The following is a 23480-nucleotide window of genomic DNA, read 5'->3' on the forward strand; positions in this document are numbered from 1 at the left end:
CTCTGGAATCTGCCTGCATCGCTCCTATAGGCCTGTCCAGTACAGAGTGTCCTGTGCATGTTCTCTTGGGAGTTACAGAAGAACGTCCAACACTGTATGTCAGGCTGTATCCTCAGAGTAATGGAATGTGGTGGAGTTTTAAAAAACACACGGAAGCTAGAGAGGTTCTTTGCTGAGTTATAGCTACTGAACAGACCACATTAATTGCATAAGGTAGCCTAGAGGTTAGAGAGGCGGGCCAGCATCCAGAGGGATGCCTGTTTGAATCCCAGCTCAGACGCCGAATATATAGTGCAGTGTGAACTGGCATTCTCTATTGTCCCTGGCTGGTTGGCTGCCTGGCCTCTCTTGTCCCTGGCTGGCTGGCTGGCCTCTATTGTCCCTGGTTGGCTGGTTGGCTGGCTGGCTGGCTGGCCTCTCTTGTCCCTGGTTGGTTGGTTGGCTGGCCTCTCTTGTCCCTGGTTGGTTGGCTGCCTGGCCTCTCTTGTCCCTGGCTGGCTGGCTGGCCTCTATTGTCCCTGGTTGGCTGGTTGGCTGGCTGGCTGGCTGGCCTCTCTTGTCCCTGGTTGGTTGGTTGGCTGGCCTCTCTTGTCCCTGGCTGGTTGGCTGCCTGGCCTCTCTTGTCCCTGGCTGGTTGGCTGCCTGGCCTCTCTTGTCCCTGGCTGGTTGGTTGGCTGGCCTCTCTTGTCCCTGGTTGGCTGGCTGGCTGGCTGGCCTCTCTGCCACCACAGTCATAGACTGTTCTCTCTACTACCGCATGGCAAGCGGTACCGGAGTGCCAAGTCTAGGACAAAAAGGCTTCTCAACAGTTTTTACCCCCAAGCCATAAGACTCCTGAACTACCTGGACTATCTGCATTGTGTGCACCCCCCCAACCCCTCTTTTACGCTACTGCTACTCTCTGTTTATCATATATGCATAAACACTTTAACTATACATTCATGTACATACTACCTCAATTGGCCCGACCAACCAGTGCTCCCGCACATTGGCTAACCGGGCTATCTGCACTGTGTAACAAATGAAGAAAAAAAATCTGAAATACACCTTTTAGTTTGATTTCCCTTTCTTCTGTAGATCGTCTTTATATTTGTATATTCTAAAAATGGTAACTTCCACCACTACTATGAAAAATACTAAGACAATTGATAGAAGCACACAGATTTTCTTCAGAAAATGAACTTATTGGTAGTTTATATATTCAAGCCGGTGTGCATCTGCTTATCGTTTTAGCCATGTCATATGGCATTCTTTAATTCACATGCATGTTATGGCCTTCTTCCAGGGAGTCTAGAGATAGTGTTGATACATGGCACCACCATGTTCTGGGTTGACATGATCTTGGCCTGCTGGGGTTCATGGTCAGCTGACATTCCCCCCAACTGTTCCTCTAAGACATGCACACACACACGGTATGTTGTCTATATGATTCCCTGATCACACTGAGTATGTCAATCAAATCAATCAAATGTATTTAGAAAAAACCATTCTTACATCAGCTGATGTCACAAAAGTGCTGTACAGAAACCCAGTCTAAAAAGCCATGTCTATTACTATAAATGCTATGTGGAATACAGTAGATTGTTTTTTTCTTCTTTTTTTTATACATAGATGAGAACCCATAAAATGTATTACTGTATAGCTCCAGAGTGGCACAGCGGTCTAAAGCACTGTATCTCAGTGCAAGAGGCGTCACTATAGTCCCTGGTTTGAATCCAGGCTGTATCACATCCGGCTGTGATTGGGAGTCCCATAAGGCAGCGCACAATTGGCCCAGGTCATCCGGGTTTGGCCGGGGTAGGCCGTCATTGTAAATAATAATTTGTTCTTAACTGACTTGCCTAGTTAAATAAAGGATAAATATAAAAAAAATAGCTATTTACTGTAGCATTTTACTGATGATTGATTGACCATACTAACTACACAGTGGCTTCATTTAATCCCCATTTTGGTAGATTTGTATTGCTCATAGTTAATAGATGGCATATGAGACAGACTTTATAAGAATATAACACATTTATTGTACATTTCAAGGTCCAATTGCACATCAGTATACACCATTGTGGAGAAGTTGAGAGGTAAACTACAAAACAACTTAACGGTATTAGTGACAAGTGTGAATACATTAGAGGATATACAGTAATAACAATACAACACTCATATAAAACACTTCCTGCATGATATCCAACACACACGATACAGCATAACACTTTCATCTGCAGCTCTAGTACTTGTAACGAAGTGAACACCCTGGGAAAAAGTGATTTGACTTTCTTCGACAGTAAGTCAATTGTATTGAAGTTAGAACATCGACAGGTGGATTGTATTCATGAACATCTTATCATTTTTCCATCACAATTAAATAGAACAGATTGTATACATTCCTACTCGGGTGGTAACTACAGCTATTCTTCTACACGTACCATATACACACATCACAGGAGGTTGGTGGCACCTTAATTTAGGAGGACAGGCACGTAGTAAAGGCTGGAGCAGAATAGGTGGAAAGTGATCAACAACATCAAACACATGGTTTCCATGTGTTTGATGCCATTCCATTTGCTCCGTTCCAGGTATTATTATGAGCCGTCCTCCTCCAACCCAGCAGCCTCCACTGACACATATTACATACTTAAACCACTTTGCATTAGTAACAAAGACAAGGACAATCATTCTGAGCAAATGTCAAACTTGGTTTGAGCAATATGAATTCTCTATCATAACTCTTTTAAAGACACCGGCTCCGGAACATTGGCAACGACTAAGTCTTTTTTTAAACATCCCACCTTGGGCTGGATGTGTCAATGTGTAGTTCATACATGCATAATCTATTATCAGAATGACTGTCTTACCGTAATTAGCCATGAAATCCCTAGCTTGAAAGCGACTGTTTTTCTGGAAGCTGTGCTGGTCCATTTTCCCTCCATTTTCCAGTTTGATTTCAACTAATGAGCTTCAACCCCTCATCATAATAGTGACAGCTAGCAAGAGGCACATCATGCACAGTAGAGCGAGCGAGAGAGCGATGACGGGCTGCGCATACAGTATCTGCACATAATCTGATATAGTACGCAATTTTCAGGGACCACTTTTGGCTTGAGAGAGCTACTTTCAGAACTACTGGCTAAAAAGTCTACAAAAGTACTGGATAATCTCTTTAATTCTTATTGAAAATAGTTTGAATATGGAATCTGAATAGGACTCCTTTCCAGTGACATCTATGCCTCTTCTTTAGTTGCTGGTTTGTAGATAACGTTCTGTCTGGAGTCCTTTTTGATACTGCAGAGAAAGGAAATACACAGACAAAATGTGTACCTGCAGCCTCTGCTTAACTCATTGGCATAGGAGTGTACGTGTAGCCCGTATGTTATGACATAACAATGGTCGATATTGACCAGTTTATATAGGTGTATGTATAGCTGTATGCATGTAGTATAGTATGTTGGGTGCAGAGGGTCCAATCATTAGAAAACATGACGAATCCCGGAATCAAGGGAACAAAGGGTCACAAAATGACTTATTCTTATTCAAACAATCTTTGACAAAGGACATTTTGGTCTTTGACGAAGGACATTTGGTCTTCAGCAATGAACATCTGTTGCATACCAAAACAGAGGCATCTTTCCATGGACATTTGGTTTTATGATTGGACGGGCCGGCCAAAGACTGTCTTTATTCTGGGAAATGCCGGGAACAACACCAGAACTCATCATTTGTCAGAAATGAGAAAATCAAGGAGTCTTACCTACCTCGAGTATTTTTTACGCTGTTGGTATGCGTAGAGCGTGAATAGCAGCAAAGTGACGGCAAAGAGAGCTCCAAAGGCTATGGCCAAGATATCTCCTGTAAATCAAGAGATAAATGAGATGTTTACCATCTAGATGTCTTTATGAACCTACCTTAATTGGGCAGTTACAAACCAATTCTGAATTTTGAAAATTTAACATCATCAGTTATCAATTACATATTTTGTGTTTAACTTCATTTAAATACTGTTTAAGAAGTGAATACATGGGAAAGTATTTAAACCGTTTAAACTGTATATCTTATATTTAGTTAGAAGTTGTACACGTTGGATTTGTATTACAGTTGAGCACAGCTTACCTCTTGCCAGGACCTCTACAGAAACATGACAAAAAGAGAGAGGAATATTAAAACATTTAAACATACACTCCATCATGTAAAATGTTAAACAGTCCTTCATATAAACAGTCTGTGTTCTTGTCACACAGGTAAGGTCAGCATGGTGAACGTATAACATCAGCTCAGAGCACAAGGCCTTGTTTAACTTCTGATATGTACAATCTACATCGAAACGCCCCGTCAGACACTGATAATAGTGCTCCGGGGTGAAGTTTCCCCTAGGTACAGATCTAGGATCAGCTTCCCCTTCCCCAATCCTAACCTTAACCATTAGCGGGGGGAAATGAAATACTGACCCAAGATCAGCGTATTGGGGCAACTTCACTCTACTCCAATAACAGTTTACCTTTACAAATAAAAGCTCTGGCATCAAAGCCAGTGACATCTATCACATCAATAATGAAAAGTCAAGATGCTGTGTACACACTGCACAGTACACACAGGACTCCAGTTAACTGTATGTCAAACAGCCTAAGAGCATGTTCAAGAAAACATTAAGATAAGGGGAGTATGGCTACCATGCGCCACCTGCCCTTATAAAACCCATGTACGTCCAGAGAATAATTGTCCTATGCACCACCAGCATTTTAACCTGGTCCCAGATCTGTTTGTGCTCGCCAGCGTTTTAACCTGGTCCCAGATCTGCTTGTGCTCGCCAGTGTTTTAACCTGGTCCCAGATCTGTTTGTGCTCATGTCAGCTGCTTGTAAACTCCTTGTCACTCTTTGTCATGCCAAACAATATTAAAATGATAGCACAAACTGATCTGGGACTAGGCTACCATATTTCTTCTAAATGGATGACAATTGGGCCCTGCATAGTCAACAAGTGATTATTAGCGGCCATTTAAATGACGTGGTTGTCCTTACATGTCTAGACTCTCTCGGTGCTCCGCGTGACAGCGGCTGTGAGAAGCCACTATTATATATCCTATAACTCCAGGCTCGTCAGAGTTTGACTTTAATCATACTAAAAAATAGTCTTTGGATTTATAATAGTTTGCTTACCGGATGGCCCAGTTGATGGCCCTTCACTGTTAGAGGCATCAGTCTCCGACAAGGTGTTGATAGAGATACTTGGATGTCCTGCGACTGCAAGCAAAAACAATGACTTATCTCAATGTTAACGGGAATAGATAGAAAGTACAATATGAATAAATAATCATATTTATACAAAACCTCAACAAAAAGTCTCTGGCTTGTAAGAGTTGTGCAACCAGGACCGTAACCCTTGACCTGGGCTCAGCTTCTCAAATGACGTTGGTCTATAGTTTGTGAATGTCTCACAAGACAGCGAGGTTGCCTAAGGTGGAACACACGTCAAGTGTGCATAGGGGGACGATGTTTTACTAACCGACTATGGTGGGAGTGTCTGTGAACGAGGCGAGGACGTGTCTCCCATATAGAAGCTGAGGTGCTCTGAAGTTCTTGGTCAGGTGCTGGTGTTGGCCTGCTTTCAGGGTGTCCTCCAGAGCAGCCAACTGGAGAACAACACAACATGGACACCATCAACATGGAGATCCATTACCATATTGTAGATTGAAGATAGATTCTACTGTTATGTTCAGCCCACATGACCAACACAGTTTTCAAACAGATTACCATATAATTGAATTGAATAAATGTCTCGAACAAATTAAAACAGTATCTAGTAGTGCTCTGTCTAAAGGTTAGATTTATCTTGTTTGAAGATCTATTTTTAGACATGAAAATACAGACATACAGTACAAGTAGTAGTGGATCTCTTGTACTCTCAAGGAGGTATTCATGATGCAAGTCAATCTGTAAATCAATCTCCTGGGTTGGTGACCGACCTGCCTCCTGGAAACCCTGGTATCATTACTGACCTGCCTCCTGGAAACCCTGGTATCATTACTGACCTGCCTCCTGTACACAATGGTATCATTACTGACCTGCCTCCTGTACACTATGGTATCATTACTGACCTGCCTCCTGGAAACCCTGGTATCATTACTGACCTGCCTCCTGGAAACCCTGGTATCATTACTGACCTGCCTCCTGTACACAATGGTATCATTACTGACCTGCCTCCTGGACACTGTGATGGTATCATTACTGACCTGCCTCCTGTACACTGTGATGGTATCATTACTGACCTGCCTCCTGGACACTGTGATGGTATCATTACTGACCTGCCTCCTGGACACTGTGATGGTATCATCACTGACCTGCCTCCTGGACACTGTGATGGTATCATTACTGACCTGCCTCCTGGACACTGTGATGGTATCATTGCTGACCTGCCTCCTGTAGAATATAGTATCATTACTGACCTGCCTCCTGTATACTATGGTATCATTACTGACCTGCCTCCTGGACACTGTGATGGTATCATTGCTGACCTGCCTCCTGAAGAATATAGTATCATTACTGACCTGCCTCCTGGACACTGTGATGGTATCATTACTGACCTGCCTCCTGGACACTGTGATGGTATCATTGAACATTGTCCAGTTGACTGTTTGGAAGCAGGGAGGAGTGGTAAGGGAGCCATTATATCTGTAGAAGCGCTCCAGCTTGTTTGGCAAAAGATGACGGACATTGAAGGCAGGGATCTCAGTGTTAGACTCTGGAAAGGTGTAAAATAGTTCATCAATTGTGTGGACCATGTGGGTCCTTAAGCTGTCATTTTGTTTCTCCTTAATGTTTATGTCCCTCCTTCCGTTGTGGATTTCTTTTAACGCACTGCAGGTTTTGTATGGAATACACATTTCTGTGAAAACTGACATTAAAGTACTATCTAATCTAATCACTAAGAATGTGAGAAACACCATGGGGGTTCTTAGTAATCTCTTGTGGACAGACGCACATAAATGCTAACTCCCGTTCGTATAATTTAAGCTGGTAGCATAGCTAGCATACAGAAATCTGTGGTGGTAGTCAAAGTTGTTTTTAACTGTAATGCAGCTGATTGGTGGTGATGACGTGAACATGTATTGAGTTTAACATCCATATAAGCATTATAATCTGATTTTACCTCAACATAGTGTGAAATACATATAAACATTAGCTTAAATGCAGGCAAATTTTGCTGGGGGGCAAAGAGGAGATTCGGGATCTTTCCCCAACCCGTTTCCATGGCATTCCCATTGTTTTGGTTGAGTTCCATTGACCTCTTTCCGTATCTATGGAAGGGGAAGCTTACCACAAAGAGTGAAGACGGTTGTAGGATAAGCTCATAGAGCTAAATGAATGGTTGAAGTGGATATGCAGGTGGGAAATGGCTGAGTTCCTATGTCAAGCACCGGGAAATGGATTCCAACATCTCAGAAAAGGTAAAGTCTTGTCTTTTCATTTAGCCAGTTGCTCGTAATTAGCTGGATGGCTAGATTAGCCCTGAATCTCTAAGAGTATTGAATGCGTATGACAGCCCCCCCGAAGCACAAGAACTATGAATGCTCTTACTTCTGCAGATGTCAAATCTCGTAAATGTTGTACGGCCACTGAATTCAAATTGGAATTCATATAACTGTTGGGGATAATACCAAAGTGGGAATTGAATTCTTGGAATTTACCTAACTTCTGAATTGAGAGGAATTCAATTATTTCTGAATTCAAAGACTAACCTGGAATTTAATTTAATTAAATGGAATTTACAGGGAGAGGGAATTGAATTAGAATATAATTTGCAGAATTGACTACAACCCTGCTGAGAGTTTCTGTTTAGGGGGGTGACGACTGTGCTCGTCTTGTTAGCATCTTTTCTCATATATCTCCTCTAGAAGCTAACGGAGCATCTGATGCAATTATGCAAGATTTTAGTTCTGGGTTTCCGAGATTAGATTCTCAGTAATACAGTGCTGTTTAATTTTCAGTCAATTGTCAAAAAATATCTTGTTATGTTAATTTTGTGAACCTAGAAAGCATAAATGAGAAAACAGTCTCCAATCCGTTGGAGACAACACAAGGACATTTCAAGAAAGGAGTATGTAAACCACATCCAATGCTGTAGTACACAATGTTTTGGCCACAACAACAAGGTCTATGGCTAGAGGTGTATCACGGGGTTACCTTCGATGCTGACATCAGCGAGAGCAGACAGGATCTTTTCATAGTTGTCATTCTCATGAAGACCAATCTAAATCAAAAAGAGTCAGGAAGTGATTAAAGTGATTACTTTTGTATATGTATTATAATCTTGAGGATTCTTCTGATTAATGTCTGTTTTTAAGTGTGTCAAACCCAAGACAAATGTCTTATCCTAGAATCTTATCCAATAGTGGTGCATGAAAACAGACTAATGATGAGTTATTATGAGGGTACTGGTATAATTCTACATGTGTGGAATGACTTACCCCGATGAAGCCCCCTAATACAGCCAGGCCATCTGATTTGCTGGCTGCCTCGGACAGATTTGCATATTTAGAGTTGTAATGAACTATGTGGATCTGGGAAGAGAAGCATGGGAACATGTCCGTCACTGTTTGGTACAGTATTATTTAGAGCCATGATTGCACGGAACACCCTTCCATCTCCTACTGCTCAAGTGAACAGCAAACCTGGTTTCAAAAATCAGATAAAGCAACACCTCTCCCCTATTTGACCTGAATATTTTGTATGCATGTACTGATATGTAGGCTATGTGTAAGTGATGGCCTTGATGCTACTGAATATACATGTAATATATGAATATGTAAATGTTAAAGGCCTAGAATATGTAAATGTTAAAATCCTCGAATCGTAGGTTTTTATTCTCAGCGTTGAGTCAGCACAGACACTGCACGTGTCAGTGAAACTATGAACACCAGCTAGAAAGAGTTAGTAGTGAATAATGTAAGTGATGCCCCAGTTGCTTCTGGATGTAAATGCAATGTATGAATATGTAAATATGTAAATGGTAAATCCATAGAATATATGAATATGTAAATGTGTAAATGGTAAAGCCCTAGAATATGTAAATGTTAACGCCATATAATATATGAATATGTAAATGGTAATGCCCTAGAATATATGAATATGTAAATAGTAAAGCCCTAGAATGTGTAAATATGTAAATGTTAAAAGCCTAGAATATTAGGTTTCCTTTCTCTGTACTGAGTAAGTACAGAACCTTTTTCTTGTTTTACATTTCTGTAGTTCTGTCCTTGAGCTCTTCTTGTCTATTAATGTTCTGTATTATGTCATGTTTCATGTTTTGTGTGGACCCCAGGAAGAGTATTTGATGCTATCGCAACAGCTAATGGGGCCCTAATAAAATACTAAAATTGCTGTGTTGTCTTGTCAGTGTTGTCGCTTTTAGTATGTTGACTATGAGCCACATGCCAAAGACAATTTCCCGTCTTGACATATACATTTGACGGGCAATAAAAGGATTTTGAGTTTAAACTAATTGAACCTGCAATAATTCTGGGGCATTTTTTCATTTCCCCAGTATTTCTGACTTCCTCACCTCTGCAGGGAAATGGACGTTATCTATGGTGTGTTCAGATCCTGGCACCTCTTTGGTCCCCCAGTGGAAATGCAGTTGGGCGGCCCGAAACTCGTTGTCAAACCCACTGGTGACGCGCATGGTGTTGGGCAGGACAAGCTGCACTGGAGACACACACAGGGCACAACAACTACTTGATTCTATTTCGTTTTTACAGAGTAGAACCCTCTGCAAAGCCATCCACGTTTTGGTACAGCTTAATAAGGAAAAATGTTGCCTAATAAATGTTGCTTGTAGCGTCAATATAATGCATATTAGACGGCCAGGAACTTACAGGTATGGCCGTTGTTCAACAGTGTCAATGCTGAGCTGTCTGTCAGATCATAGCCCTCCAGTGTTATGGGTGGCAGGCTGCGGTCATAGAGGGCTCTCCTGGTATCAATGTCAATGGGAGACTGGGATTTTCCACTGCAGTGTGAGAACTCAGAGGACCAGGCAGCTTGATCTGTCAATAGGATGTGGGGAAATTATTAACAGAACAATGGCCCTTCGGCAGTGTGACTTAGTTAATGATAAGACACGGCTCTCTTCTTATGAACACAAGTTTTTTTTGCACATGAGATTTGCACAGGAAGTCAATATGCATGACACTTCAAGTGTCAATGAAACTATGAACACCAGCAAGAAAAAGTTAGTAAGGAATCCTGAAATACTAAATAGTGATGACCACCAGGAAATAGTGATGACCACTGGGAAATAGTGATGACCACTGGGAAATAGTGATGACCACTGGGAAATAGTGATGACCACAGAAAATAGTGATGACCACCAGGAAATAGTGATGATAGTTTCCCGTCTAGGATGTCCTAGTGATGACCACCAGGAAATAGTAATGAATAAGCTGTATACCGTCTTATTTAACTCCAGGACGACAATATTTATGTGGGAGTATTAATGTGTTTAGTTTAACACCTGTAACAAGAGGCTATAAATTAAAGTTCCTGATCACCACCAGTCATAAAGAGATCAACAATAGAAAACACAATTATTATTATTATCAATGAACTGTTTAATAATCTTAGGTCACGCTAATTTCACTCATTCAGTTACATTATGGCTTCTTCTCACTAAGTAATACCAAGCTACAGGTACAAGATCGATCGTGGAGGAGGACATTAACAGTGGGATGTTCCACTCATATCAATGAAGACTAGATGCTAAGTAAGGTGTCTTGAGTATTGGTAGAGTTGATACCTCTGCCTTACATTATGATCTTATTTTACCACCGTTACTAAATCAAAATATGGTTCTCTCTTTATTACAGACATGATAAGCCTTTCTTTGAGCGACAGAAAAAGAGACTTGTGTTGGTAACTGATAGTTAGACTGATAAGGCAGATTAGCCTGTGCAGAGAAAAGGTTAGAGTGCATGTATTCTCGTAATAACAACGGTTGTGTATATTTACCTTCGTAGCCCCAGTGTCCACCGTGAGGGACACCTGCAGAAAAAGAGGGAAGAGGATTAATTCATCAGTGATTTGTAGTGAACGGCAGCAAAACAATATGAGCAGCATGAATATGTGCATTTGTGAGTTTATAATTTTACTGGTTACTAAAAAGTTGAAGTTGTTAGAGAATAATAATTCAAACTGTTTTGTCTGGTAGTGGCTAAAGCGTCAGGTTAACAGGTTGTCTCGGGATCAGATATGTGGGACCAAATAGCTGATCTTGAAATATTATGTCTATTAAAGTTAATTGCAAACTATGCTTAAGCAATATCAGGCTATTGCAGCAACCAAACAGAAATTGGCCAAATGCACTCATCAAAAAATCACTTGGATTATAAGGCTGGGACATGGAACAACTGTAACCCATTCTTATGTGTTAGGCTAACCCAATACATATCCATTTACGACGAAAGTACACATTTAGGCATAACTGTACAATTCTGGTCAACCATTCAGGATGTATTTAATCAGCGCAGGTTCCTTAAATGGTTAAAAGGAAGCAGCCAAGTTGAAAGAGCCAGGTATCTGAGCACTCTGGTTCTGGATGACGCAGATATTTGCTATTACTCTTTTAACCACACACACAATCCTAACTGTATGCTATTGTGTGAACGTGTCCATTATCAATCCCCACTGTATGCCCTTGTGTGAATGAGTCTATTATCCACCCTGCCAGTAAAGGCGTCAGCATGCTTCAGTTCGGCTGGCGCCTTGCGGAGAACCGAACAGTAGAGAACCGAACGAGTGTACTCACATACTCACTTAAAAGACTTTCACTTGAAAAACTTGAAAAAAGCTGCAATAGTACTATTTGTCCATTTTGAGACACCGTAGCCAGTATACACTTCCTCAAAATAGTCAAAATAAATGTTTATTTGAATTATTTCACCTTTATTTAACCAGGTAGGCTAGTTGAGAACAAGTTCTCATTTCCAACTGCGACCTGGCCAAGATAAAGCAAAGCAGTTCGACACATACAACAACACGGAGTTACACATGGAATAAACAAACATACAATCGATAATACAGTAGAAAAATCTATATACAGCATGTGCAAATGAGGTAGGATAAGAGAGGTAAGGCAATAAATAGGCCATGGTGGCGAAGTAATTACAATATAGCAATTAAACACTGGAATGGTAGGATGTGCAGAAGATGAATGTGCAAGTAGAAATACTGGGGTGCAAAGGAGCAAGATAAATAAATAAATACAGTATGGGGATGAGGTAGATTGGATGGGCTATTTACAGATGAGCTATGTACAGGTGCAGTGATCTGTGAGCTGCTCTGACAGCTGGTGCTTAAAACTAGTGAGGGAGGTAAGAGTCTCCAGCTTCAGAGATTTTTGCAGTTCGTTCCAGTCATTGGCAGTAGAGAACTGGAAGGAGAGGCGGCCAAAGGAAGAATTGGCTTTGGGGGTGACCAGTGAGATATATCTGCTGGAGCGCATGCTACGGGTGAATGCTGCTATGGTGACCAGTGAGCTAAGATACGGCGGGGCTTTACCTAGCAGAGACTTGTAGATGACCTGGAGCCAGTGGGTTTGGCGACGAGTATGAAGCGAGGGCCAGCCAACGAGAGCATACAGGTTGCAGTGGTGGTTAGTATATGGGGCTTTGGTGACAAAACGGATGGCACTGTGATAGACTGCATCCAATTTGTTGAGTAGAGTGTTGGAGGTTATTTTGTAAATGACATCGCCGAAGTCAAGGATCGGTAGGATGGTCAGTTTTACTAGGGTATGTTTGGCAGCATGAGTGAAGGATGCTTTGTTGCGAAATAGGAAGCCGATTCTAGATTTAATTTTGGATTGGAGATGTTTAATGTGAGTCTGGAAGGAGAGTTTACAGTCTAACCAGACACCTAGGTATTTGTAGTTGTCCACATATTCTAAGTCAGAACCGTCCAGAGTAGTGATGCTGGACGGGCGGGCAGGTGCAGGCAGCGATCGGTTGAAGAGCATGCATTTAGTTTTACTTGTATTTAAGAGCAGTTGGAGGCCACGGAAGGAGAGTTGTATGGCATTGAAGCTCATCTGGAGGTTAGTTAACACAGTGTCTAAAGAAGGGCCAGAGGTATACAGAATGGTGTCGTCTGGGTAGAGGTGGATCAAACAATCACCAGCAGCAAGAGCGACATCATTGATATATACAGAGAAGAGAGTCGGCCCGAGAATTGAACCATGTGGCACCCCCATAGAGACTGCCAGAGGTCCGGACAACAAGCCCTCCGATTTGACATACTGAACTCTATCAGAGAAGTAGTTGGTGAACCAGGCGAGGCAGTCATTTGAGAAACCAAGGCTGTTGAGTCTGCCAATAAGAATGTTGTGATTGACAGAGTCGAAAGCCTTAGCCAGGTCGATGAATACGGCTGCACAGTAATGTCTCTTATCGATGGCGGTTATGATATCGTTTAGGACCTTGAGCGTGGCTGAGGTGCACCCATGACCAGCTCTGAAACCAGATTGCATAGCGGAGAAGGTACGGTGAGATTCAAAATGGTCGGTAATCTTTTTGTTAACTTGGCTTTCAAAGACCTTAGAAAGGCAGGGTAGAATAGATATAGGTCTGTAGCAGTTTGGGTCTTAAGCTAAGATAACAAAAAAAATATGTCATTAATTTTGACGTTATGCAGAGATCTTAGTCACGCAATTTTACATCTAACTAGGATGTTTGATGCAGTATTTTTCAATGAAAAACATTGCATGAAAATGAGTTGAAGGGGTGTAGACTTTGGCTACCGACTTCAATTTGCCTCAAGAAAAAAAATTGTGTGCCCGAACAGCCGTAAAAAAACCCACTGAAGTCCAAAATGAACAAAAACTTTGCAAAGTGTCTTCATAATATATGCACGAACTCTTCCAAACTGTTTTGGCTGAGAAGCGAGTGGACGCCTTTAAACCTTGCTCAGGGGGATCAGACGGGACAGAGAGCTAGGTTCCTAAGGGGGCAGACGGGTCCAAACAGCCTGATTGGAAAACCCCGGGTCATTGTTGCGTTACATGGCCCCTGAGCCACCAGGGAGACCGGGGAGACAGACTGGGCTCCATTGTAAATAGCTCCTCCGTCAGTTTCACCATTATGAGCATGTCATCACCTAAAGACATGCCTGATGATGATATCATCAGAATGCTGACATCACTAAAACCGTGATCCAATTTGGAATACGGTTATCCCCCTTTAAGAATAGACCATAGGACTGGACTGAGGAATCTTAGTGAGAAGTTTGACGCATTGAACAACTGGCAGTGAGACTTGACTGTGAAAACCTCACTGTGTCTGTCTGAGACATACTTTAGGAAGGGAGGTGACCCTTAATTTTGAAACCGGTAGTTCTGTGATGTGACGTGTTCAGACTTAATTTAGAAACTGGTGAGAAGTCACCCACTGCACACAGCCAGACTGAGTTGACTTTCAGTTAGGTTTCATTTTCTCAAAAGGTTTCAGTTTTTTATTTTAATTTCAGTTTACACATTTTCCCCCCTAGTTTAAGTTTACTATAACAACCTCGCCAACAAGTTTGGAGGGAACGTTCAGTTGATTCACCTGTCTGTTTGATGTATGGATATACTTATTGTACCACTGAGAAAAGCCACAAGCAGAACCCCATGTTTAACAGTTGGTCAGTAAATCATAAATTCAATATTTTACCCCAACATTGGTGATGCCTCTTTTTTTATTCTACGGTTTAAAAAGAGCCACCATACTATTGGTTTGTGGACGTGTCTCTGCGGTAGGCAGCCACACAGAAGACGGTAGTGTATTACTGCTATTGAGTCTGACACGTGGAAGGACTGGCTGATGAAATGCCGGACTGCACATTCTGAATCACTGCACCTTTTGCCAGGGCACACAGACTCTACGTGCCTTTAAAAACGTACAGTCAAGTCTCAAGGCAGAATGTGCTGTAATTCAGACTGTGCAGTCCGGGATTTAGTACGTCACTTCTTCCACAGTGAGTCAGTAGAAGGGAAACCATGATGTCAGCATTTTTTAGTCATTTCAAATAAATGTTACCATATTAGTCCACCTCATTCGAAATAATTGCATTATTACGCCAAAAGATGCTAAAGAAGCACAAATTTGCTTTTATTTTTGGTTAGTTGTAATTTGACTTTTATTTTGCCCATAAGGTGGATGAACAAAGGTAATTATGGAAATAATTACAGTTAGGTTACAATGGTTACAATTTAATTGGGTGTAAATCCTTTTCTATAAACTACTTTACCAAATCCCACTGCATCCGATTATTGTATCAAAAGAAAGATAGAGTTAGAAATGAAAGCCCTTCCTATTCCTCACAAGGATGTGTTAAAGTAAATGTTGAACTTTTCTTTAGACAGTTCAAAATACCGGTGAGGCCAAATTTAGTTTCAAACAACCATCATGGAAGCATGTCTCTGTGTGAAAATAAACAGAAAATGTGTTTGTTCTCACAAGTGCTTAATATGGATTCGTAAACTCACTGTTTTGGTATTTGTAAACACTGAAACCCTAATGAGTTTGTTGGGCAACTTCCATCGATGCCAAAAATCTTGTTTTAAAAGAGCTAAAGGATTCCTTGTTTTTGGAACTAAATGAAAATCTTCAAGTATTTTCAAAGGTCTGATTATTTGGACCAAATAATTGAACTGTTGATTTTTTTTATAATGGGATGTTCTATCCATATTGGCTGTCTATTTTAACAGCGATCTTCAAGACATCCCCATTTTGCTTCATAAATCCAATGTTACAGAACGTTCATCCAGAAGCTAGAAAAGTTTTTAGTTTAGTCTTGTTCTTCATGAAAACCTGTCTCAGTCATATCAAAAACCTTATGTGTAAAATCATGTGTATAATATTGGCTAGACCCAATGTTTGGGATCAGATGCTGCCAAGGCAAGTGTGTAGTCTACAGTGTCAACACTAGTCTTATGAGTGGAGACATGGTTTACAGGACTTGTCTTGCTGTCTCCACTTTGTAACTTCCTGTCAAAGACAGACTGAGACAGCCACGATGAAACATATCGTTAGTTTAGTTGTCAGTACTCCCAATACAGCACGTATCCCAGTGACTGTGCCTGTATCCCCCCCGAAATACCACAGACGCCAACACTGTTGGCTGAGGAAATGACAAACTTTTTTCTTTTTTGAATGAATTCCTGTGAGGCTCGTGTTCAGATCTGAGGTATTTTCTTTGGGACGGAGCACTTAATTGTAAGCTCTCAGTAGAGTCCAACCTGACGGAAATTGGTTTTACAGTGCCAATATTAAATAATTTAAATTAAGAAATTAGGCTGCCATTGGCATATTCATAAAGAGCAACAATTGAACGTTTACATGTCATGAAAAGAAATGTATGTAAAATATGATTTTGAATCTTGAAATCCTTCCTTTGATTAATCAGGTATGCCTTTTAATGAAGGAACATCTCAAACCAGCTTAAAACAATACAATGGTACAATAGAATGGTACAATAGAATGGTTACTGTATATTGCCTAATGTTCTAATCTCAGGTGTAGGCCTCCTCCTGTTGAAATCAAAGACATTGAACTAGGAAGCACTAAGTCATCACTTGGTGGAATATAATACTCTGCATAAACAATATCCTCAAACTATTTGTTGAAATTTGAGATAATACTATAGGTTATAACAGAATCAATACTCCTAACCTTGCCCCTGTATGTCTCGTCCATTGTCCAAAGTCTAAAGGAAGGACTCGTTTATCTAGGTGGTAATTGCGTCTGACACAATTAGGTGACGTATCTGCACTGGTAAATAAGCCTGAGGTGATCTGGACGAGTGGTGAAAAACACTGGCTCTATTTTCCTCGTGTTAGAACGCTTACACACACACATCCGCAGCTTTGGCTAATCACTCTTACAGGCTTTAAAACACATGTTTTGGGTTTAAATATGTTTTAATGAACTTTAATCAAAACCATTTTGATAAGACTTGCATAAAAAGGTGAAAACTATTGCTGGAAAGACTAGCTTTTGAATACAAACTTGAGTAACAGTCTTTATTGAGATGTTACAATAAAAAAAGCATTATTGTAAAAAACATTTTTATATCTAACCAAGTATTCAAATAAAAAAGTGAATCATGAATGAATCTCGAAATGAAGCAATGATGCAATACCAAAGACCTTGTCTTCTGAACTGAAACCAGGTCCACTGTCCATTCAACGTTTAGCCAACTTCTTCTGAAGCACCATACACATCACACTACTACACACATCACACATCATACTGCTACACACATCACACCACTACACTACTTCATTCATGCCTCAGGACTACCTGGCATGATGACTCCTTGCAGTCCCCAGTCCACCTGGCCGTGCTGCTGCTCCAGTTTCAACTGTTCTGCCTGCGGCTATGGAACCCTGATCTGTTCACCGGACATGCTACCTGTCCCAGACCTGCTGTTTTCAACTCTCTAGAGACCGCAGGAGCGGTAGATATACTCTTAATGATCGGCTATGAAAAGCCAACTGACATTTACTCCTGAGGTGCTGACTTGCTGCACCCTCGACAACTACTGTGATTATTATTATTTGACCATGCTGGTCATTTATGAACATTTGAACATCTTGGCCATGTTCTGTTATAATCTCCACCCGGCACAGCAAGAAGAGGACTGGCCACCCCTCATAGCCTGGTTCCTCTCTAGGTTTCTTCCTAGGTTTTGGCCTTTCTAGGGAGTTTTTCCTAGCCACCGTGCTTCTACACCTGCATTGCTTGCTGTTTGGGGTTTTAGGCTGGGTTTCTGTACAGCACTTTGAGATATCAGCTGATGTAAGAAGGGCTATATAAATACATTTGATTTGATTTGATTACACACATCACACTGCTACACACATCACACTACTACACACATCACAAATCACACTACTACACAAATCACACTAAACAACATAAAACATCCCATCTGACCAGTTGAAATAACACCACCACTAAACAACATAAAACATCCCACCTGACCAGTTGAAATAACACCACCACTAAACATAAAACATCCCACCTGACCAGTTGAAATAACACCACCACTAAACAACATAAAACATCCCACCTGACCAGTTGAAATAACACCACCACTAAACAACATAAAACATCCCACCTGACCAGTTGAAATAACACCACCACTAAACAACATAAAACATCCCACCTGACCAGTTGAAATAACACCACCACTAAACAACATAAAACATCCAACCTGACCAGTTGAAATAACACCACCACTAAACAACATAAAACATCCCACCTGACCAGTTGAAATAACACCACCACTAAACAACATAAAACATCCCACCTGACCAGTTGAAATAACACCACCACTAAACAACATAAAACATCCCACCTGACCAGTTGAAATAACACCACCACTTAACAACATAAAACATCCCACCTGACCAGTTGAAATAACACCACCACTAAACATAAAACATCCCACCTGACCAGTTGAAATAACACCACCACTAAACAACATAAAACTTCCCACCTGACCAGTTGAAATAACACCACCACTAAACAACATAAAACATCCCACCTGACCAGTTGAAATAACACCACCACTAAACAACATAAAACATCCCACCCGACCAGTTGAAATAACACCACCACTAAACAACATAAAACATCCCACCTGACCAGTTGAAATAACACCACCACTAAACAACATAAAACATCCCACCTGACCAGTTGAAATAACACCACCACTAAACAACATAAAACATCCCACCTGACCAGTTGAAATAACACCACCACTAAACAACATAAAACATCCCACCTGACCAGTTGAAATAACACCACCACTAAACAACATAAAACATCCCACCTGACCAGTTGAAATAACACCACCACTAAACAACATAAAACATCCCACCTGACCAGTTGAAATAACACCACCACTAAACAACATAAAACATCCCACCTGACCAGTTGAAATAACACCACCACTAAACAACATAAAACATCCCACCTGACCAGTTGAAATAACACCACCACTAAACAACATAAAACATCCCACCTGACCAGTTGAAATAACACCACCACTAAACAACATAAAACATCCCACCTGACCAGTTGAAATAACACCACCACTAAACAACATAAAACATCCCACCTGACCAGTTGAAATAACACCACCACTAAACAACATAAAACATCCCACCTGACCAGTTGAAATAACACCACCACTAAACAACATAAAACATCCCACCTGACCAGTTGAAATAACACCACCACTAAACAACATAAAACATCCCACCTGACCAGTTGAAATAACACCACCACTAAACAACATAAAACATCCCACCTGACCAGTTGAAATAACACCACCACTAAACAACATAAAACATCCCACCTGACCAGTTGAAATAACACCACCACTAAACAACATAAAACATCCCACCTGACCAGTTGAAATAACACCACCACTAAACAACATAAAACATCCCACCTGACCAGTTGAAATAACACCACCACTAAACAACATAAAACATCCCACCTGACCAGTTGAAATAACACCACCACTAAACAACATAAAACATCCCACCTGACCAGTTGAAATAACACCACCACTAAACAACATAAAACATCCCACCTGACCAGTTGAAATAACACCACCACTAAACAACATAAAACATCCCACCTGACCAGTTGAAATAACACCACCACTAAACAACATAAAACATCCCACCTGACCAGTTGAAATAACACCACCACTAAACAACATAAAACATCCCACCTGACCAGTTGAAATAACACCACCACTAAACAACATAAAACATCCCACCTGACCAGTTGAAATAACACCACCACTAAACAACATAAAACATCCCACCTGACCAGTTGAAATAACACCACCACTAAACAACATAAAACATCCCACCTGACCAGTTGAAATAACACCACCACTAAACAACATAAAACATCCCACCTGACCAGTTGAAATAACACCACCACTAAACAACATAAAACATCCCACCTGACCAGTTGAAATAACACCACCACTAAACAACATAAAACATCCCACCTGACCAGTTGAAATAACACCACCACTAAACAACATAAAACATCCCACCTGACCAGTTGAAATAACACCACCACTAAACAACATAAAACATCCCACCTGACCAGTTGAAATAACACCACCACTAAACAACATAAAACATCCCACCTGACCAGTTGAAATAACACCACCACTAAACAACATAAAACATCCCACCTGACCAGTTGAAATAACACCACCACTAAACAACATAAAACATCCCACCTGACCAGTTGAAATAACACCACCACTAAACAACATAAAACATCCCACCTGACCAGTTGAAATAACACCACCACTAAACAACATAAAACATCCCACCTGACCAGTTGAAATAACACCACCACTAAACAACATAAAACATCCCACCTGACCAGTTGAAATAACACCACCACTAAACAACATAAAACATCCCACCTGACCAGTTGAAATAACACCACCACTAAACAACATAAAACATCCCACCTGACCAGTTGAAATAACACCACCACTAAACAACATAAAACATCCCACCTGACCAGTTGAAATAACACCACCACTAAACAACATAAAACATCCCACCTGACCAGTTGAAATAACACCACCACTAAACAACATAAAACATCCCACCTGACCAGTTGAAATAACACCACCACTAAACAACATAAAACATCCCACCTGACCAGTTGAAATAACACCACCACTAAACAACATAAAACATCCCACCTGACCAGTTGAAATAACACCACCACTAAACAACATAAAACATCCCACCTGACCAGTTGAAATAACACCACCACTAAACAACATAAAACATCCCACCTGACCAGTTGAAATAACACCACCACTAAACAACATAAAACATCCCACCTGACCAGTTGAAATAACACCACCACTAAACAACATAAAACATCCCACCTGACCAGTTGAAATAACACCACCACTAAACAACATAAAACATCCCACCTGACCAGTTGAAATAACACCACCACTAAACAACATAAAACATCCCACCTGACCAGTTGAAATAACACCACCACTAAACAACATAAAACATCCCACCTGACCAGTTGAAATAACACCACCACTAAACAACATAAAACATCCCACCTGACCAGTTGAAATAACACCACCACTAAACAACATAAAACATCCCACCTGACCAGTTGAAATAACACCACCACTAAACAACATAAAACATCCCACCTGACCAGTTGAAATAACACCACCTTGCTGGGTCAGTAGCAGCCACAACACTCACCTTTAGGATGATGCTCCCCGCTGTCCTTCTCACTGCTCCCGCCATCCTCCTCTTCGGAGGATGAGGAAGAGGAGGATGCATTTAGCACCAGACCATGGAGGAAGAGGAGGGTGAGGAAGATCTTGAGAATCATCTGGTCAAGGTATTGTTAGGATCTCCTGTGTCAAACAAGCACTGTGGTAGTTCTCTGAAAATGGTCTGTCAAGTATTCAGTCGACAGTTAAACTATGTCATGAAGTTTACTGTCTGTCTGTTAGGTAGTCTACAGTTAGACTATGTAATGATGTCTACTGTCTGTCTCTCAGGTAGTCTACAGTTAGACTATGTAAGGAAGTCTACTGTCCGTCTGTGTTCAGTCAAACTGTCTTTAGTGAGACAGCACCCAGCTAGTTATCAACCGGACACTCAGTAGTCATTTTGTCCTGAGAAGAGAAATGTTCAGCTAGGCAACAGAGCACGTTTCAACAAAGCACACAAAGCAAGAAGGTAAGAGGAGTAAAGTTGTATTCAATATGCCAAGCTTCAGTCTTCATACTCTCTCTTCACTCATTGACCGGTGTCTCCTCTCCTTCACCGTTACTGGATCCAGGGCCAGGTCATCTGGGCTGGGCTTTTTAAAGGCAACTCGGAGGACAGCCTAGGCACCAATCAGGAGCCTAGGAGCTGCTCAAGGTGCCTGGTACATCCCCTGTTCACCCCCACCTCCCTCTCTTTCTGCTGGACTAGACCCACACACAGTCGGTCAGACACACACACTTGTGCACAATTTCTCACACACACACACACACACACACACACACACACACACACACACACACACACACACACACACACACACACACACACACACACACACACACACACACACACACACACACACACACACACACACACACACACACACACACACCCTATCTAATCTCCTGCCTTGTCAGACTCTCTCTTTCTCTATCTCTCAGTCCTTATAGCTGCACAGAGCAAAGTCCAGAGGACTGCCAAGAAGAGGTGTGAGAGGGGGAATTTGATGGAGTGAGGAGAAATGCAGGTAATGATAAGGGCAGCCAGGAATGAATGAAATTTCAAAGTGAAAAATAAATAAATAAAGATGTATTGTCACATACACCGGATAGGTGTGGTGAAATGTGTTGTTTTATAGGGTCAGTCAGAGTAGAACTGCGCCCCTGGAGCAAATTAAGGTTAAGTGCCTTACTCAAGGACATATAAACATGTTTGTCACCTTCTTTGTTCTGTCTGACAAGGGGGTGTAACTACACTTTGAAAGATAAACACATTTACTACAGCCAGGGATTTTTACTATTACTTACACATGTTGTTCACTGGCAACCCTAACAACAACCCCAACAACAACAACCCTAACAACAACAACAACCCTAACAACAACAACAACAAACCCAATAACAACAACCCCAATAACAACCCCAACAACAACCCTAACAACAACCCCAACAACAACAACCCTAACAACAACAACAACCCTAACAACAACAACAAACCCAATAACAACAACCCCAATAACAACCCCAACAACAACCCTAACAACAACCACCCCAACAAAAAACCCAATAACAACAACCCCAATAACAACCCCAACAACAACCCTAACAACAACAACAACAAACCCAATAACAACAACCCCAATAACAACCCCAACAACAACCCTAACAACAACCACCCCAACAACAAACCCAACAACAACCCCAACACCAACTCCAATAACAAACCCATTAACAACAACCCTAACAACAACCACACCAACAACAAACCCAATAACAACAACCCCAATAACAACCCTAACAACAAGCCCAATAACAACCCTAACAACAAACCTAACAACCCCAACAATGCCAACAACAACCAATAACAACCCTAACAACAACCCCAATAACAACCCCAATAACAAACCTAACAACCCCAACAACAACAACCCCAACAACAACAATGCCAACAACAACCAATAACAACCCTAACAACAACCCCAATAACAACCCCAACAGCAACCCTAACAACAACACCAATAACAACCCCAACAACAACCCTAACAACAACCCCAATAACAACCCCAATAACAAACCTAACAACCCCAACAACAACAACCCCAACAACAACAATGCCAACAACAACCAATAACAACCCTAACAACAACCC

General features: G+C 41.2%; 1 protein-coding gene across 1 annotated transcript; it reads right to left on the reverse strand.

Annotated features, from left to right (window-relative positions):
* Nucleotides 1–1997: 1997 nt before the first annotated feature.
* Nucleotides 1998–21989, reverse strand: ca9 (carbonic anhydrase IX). The gene is made up of 12 exons (XM_071351371.1): nt 21315–21989; nt 10997–11029; nt 9865–10035; nt 9552–9694; nt 8458–8550; nt 8174–8240; nt 6574–6731; nt 5496–5622; nt 5150–5233; nt 4105–4119; nt 3750–3843; nt 1998–3279 (listed from the first exon to the last, which is right to left on the reverse strand). Exons 1-12 carry the CDS (start codon nt 21445–21447, stop codon nt 3219–3221), a joined length of 1179 nt encoding a protein of 392 aa, XP_071207472.1. The 5' UTR covers nt 21448–21989; the 3' UTR covers nt 1998–3218.
* Nucleotides 21990–23480: the final 1491 nt, after the last annotated feature.

This window comes from Salvelinus alpinus, chromosome 18 (assembly GCF_045679555.1).
Source record: "Salvelinus alpinus chromosome 18, SLU_Salpinus.1, whole genome shotgun sequence".
Taxonomy (NCBI): domain Eukaryota; kingdom Metazoa; phylum Chordata; class Actinopteri; order Salmoniformes; family Salmonidae; genus Salvelinus; species Salvelinus alpinus.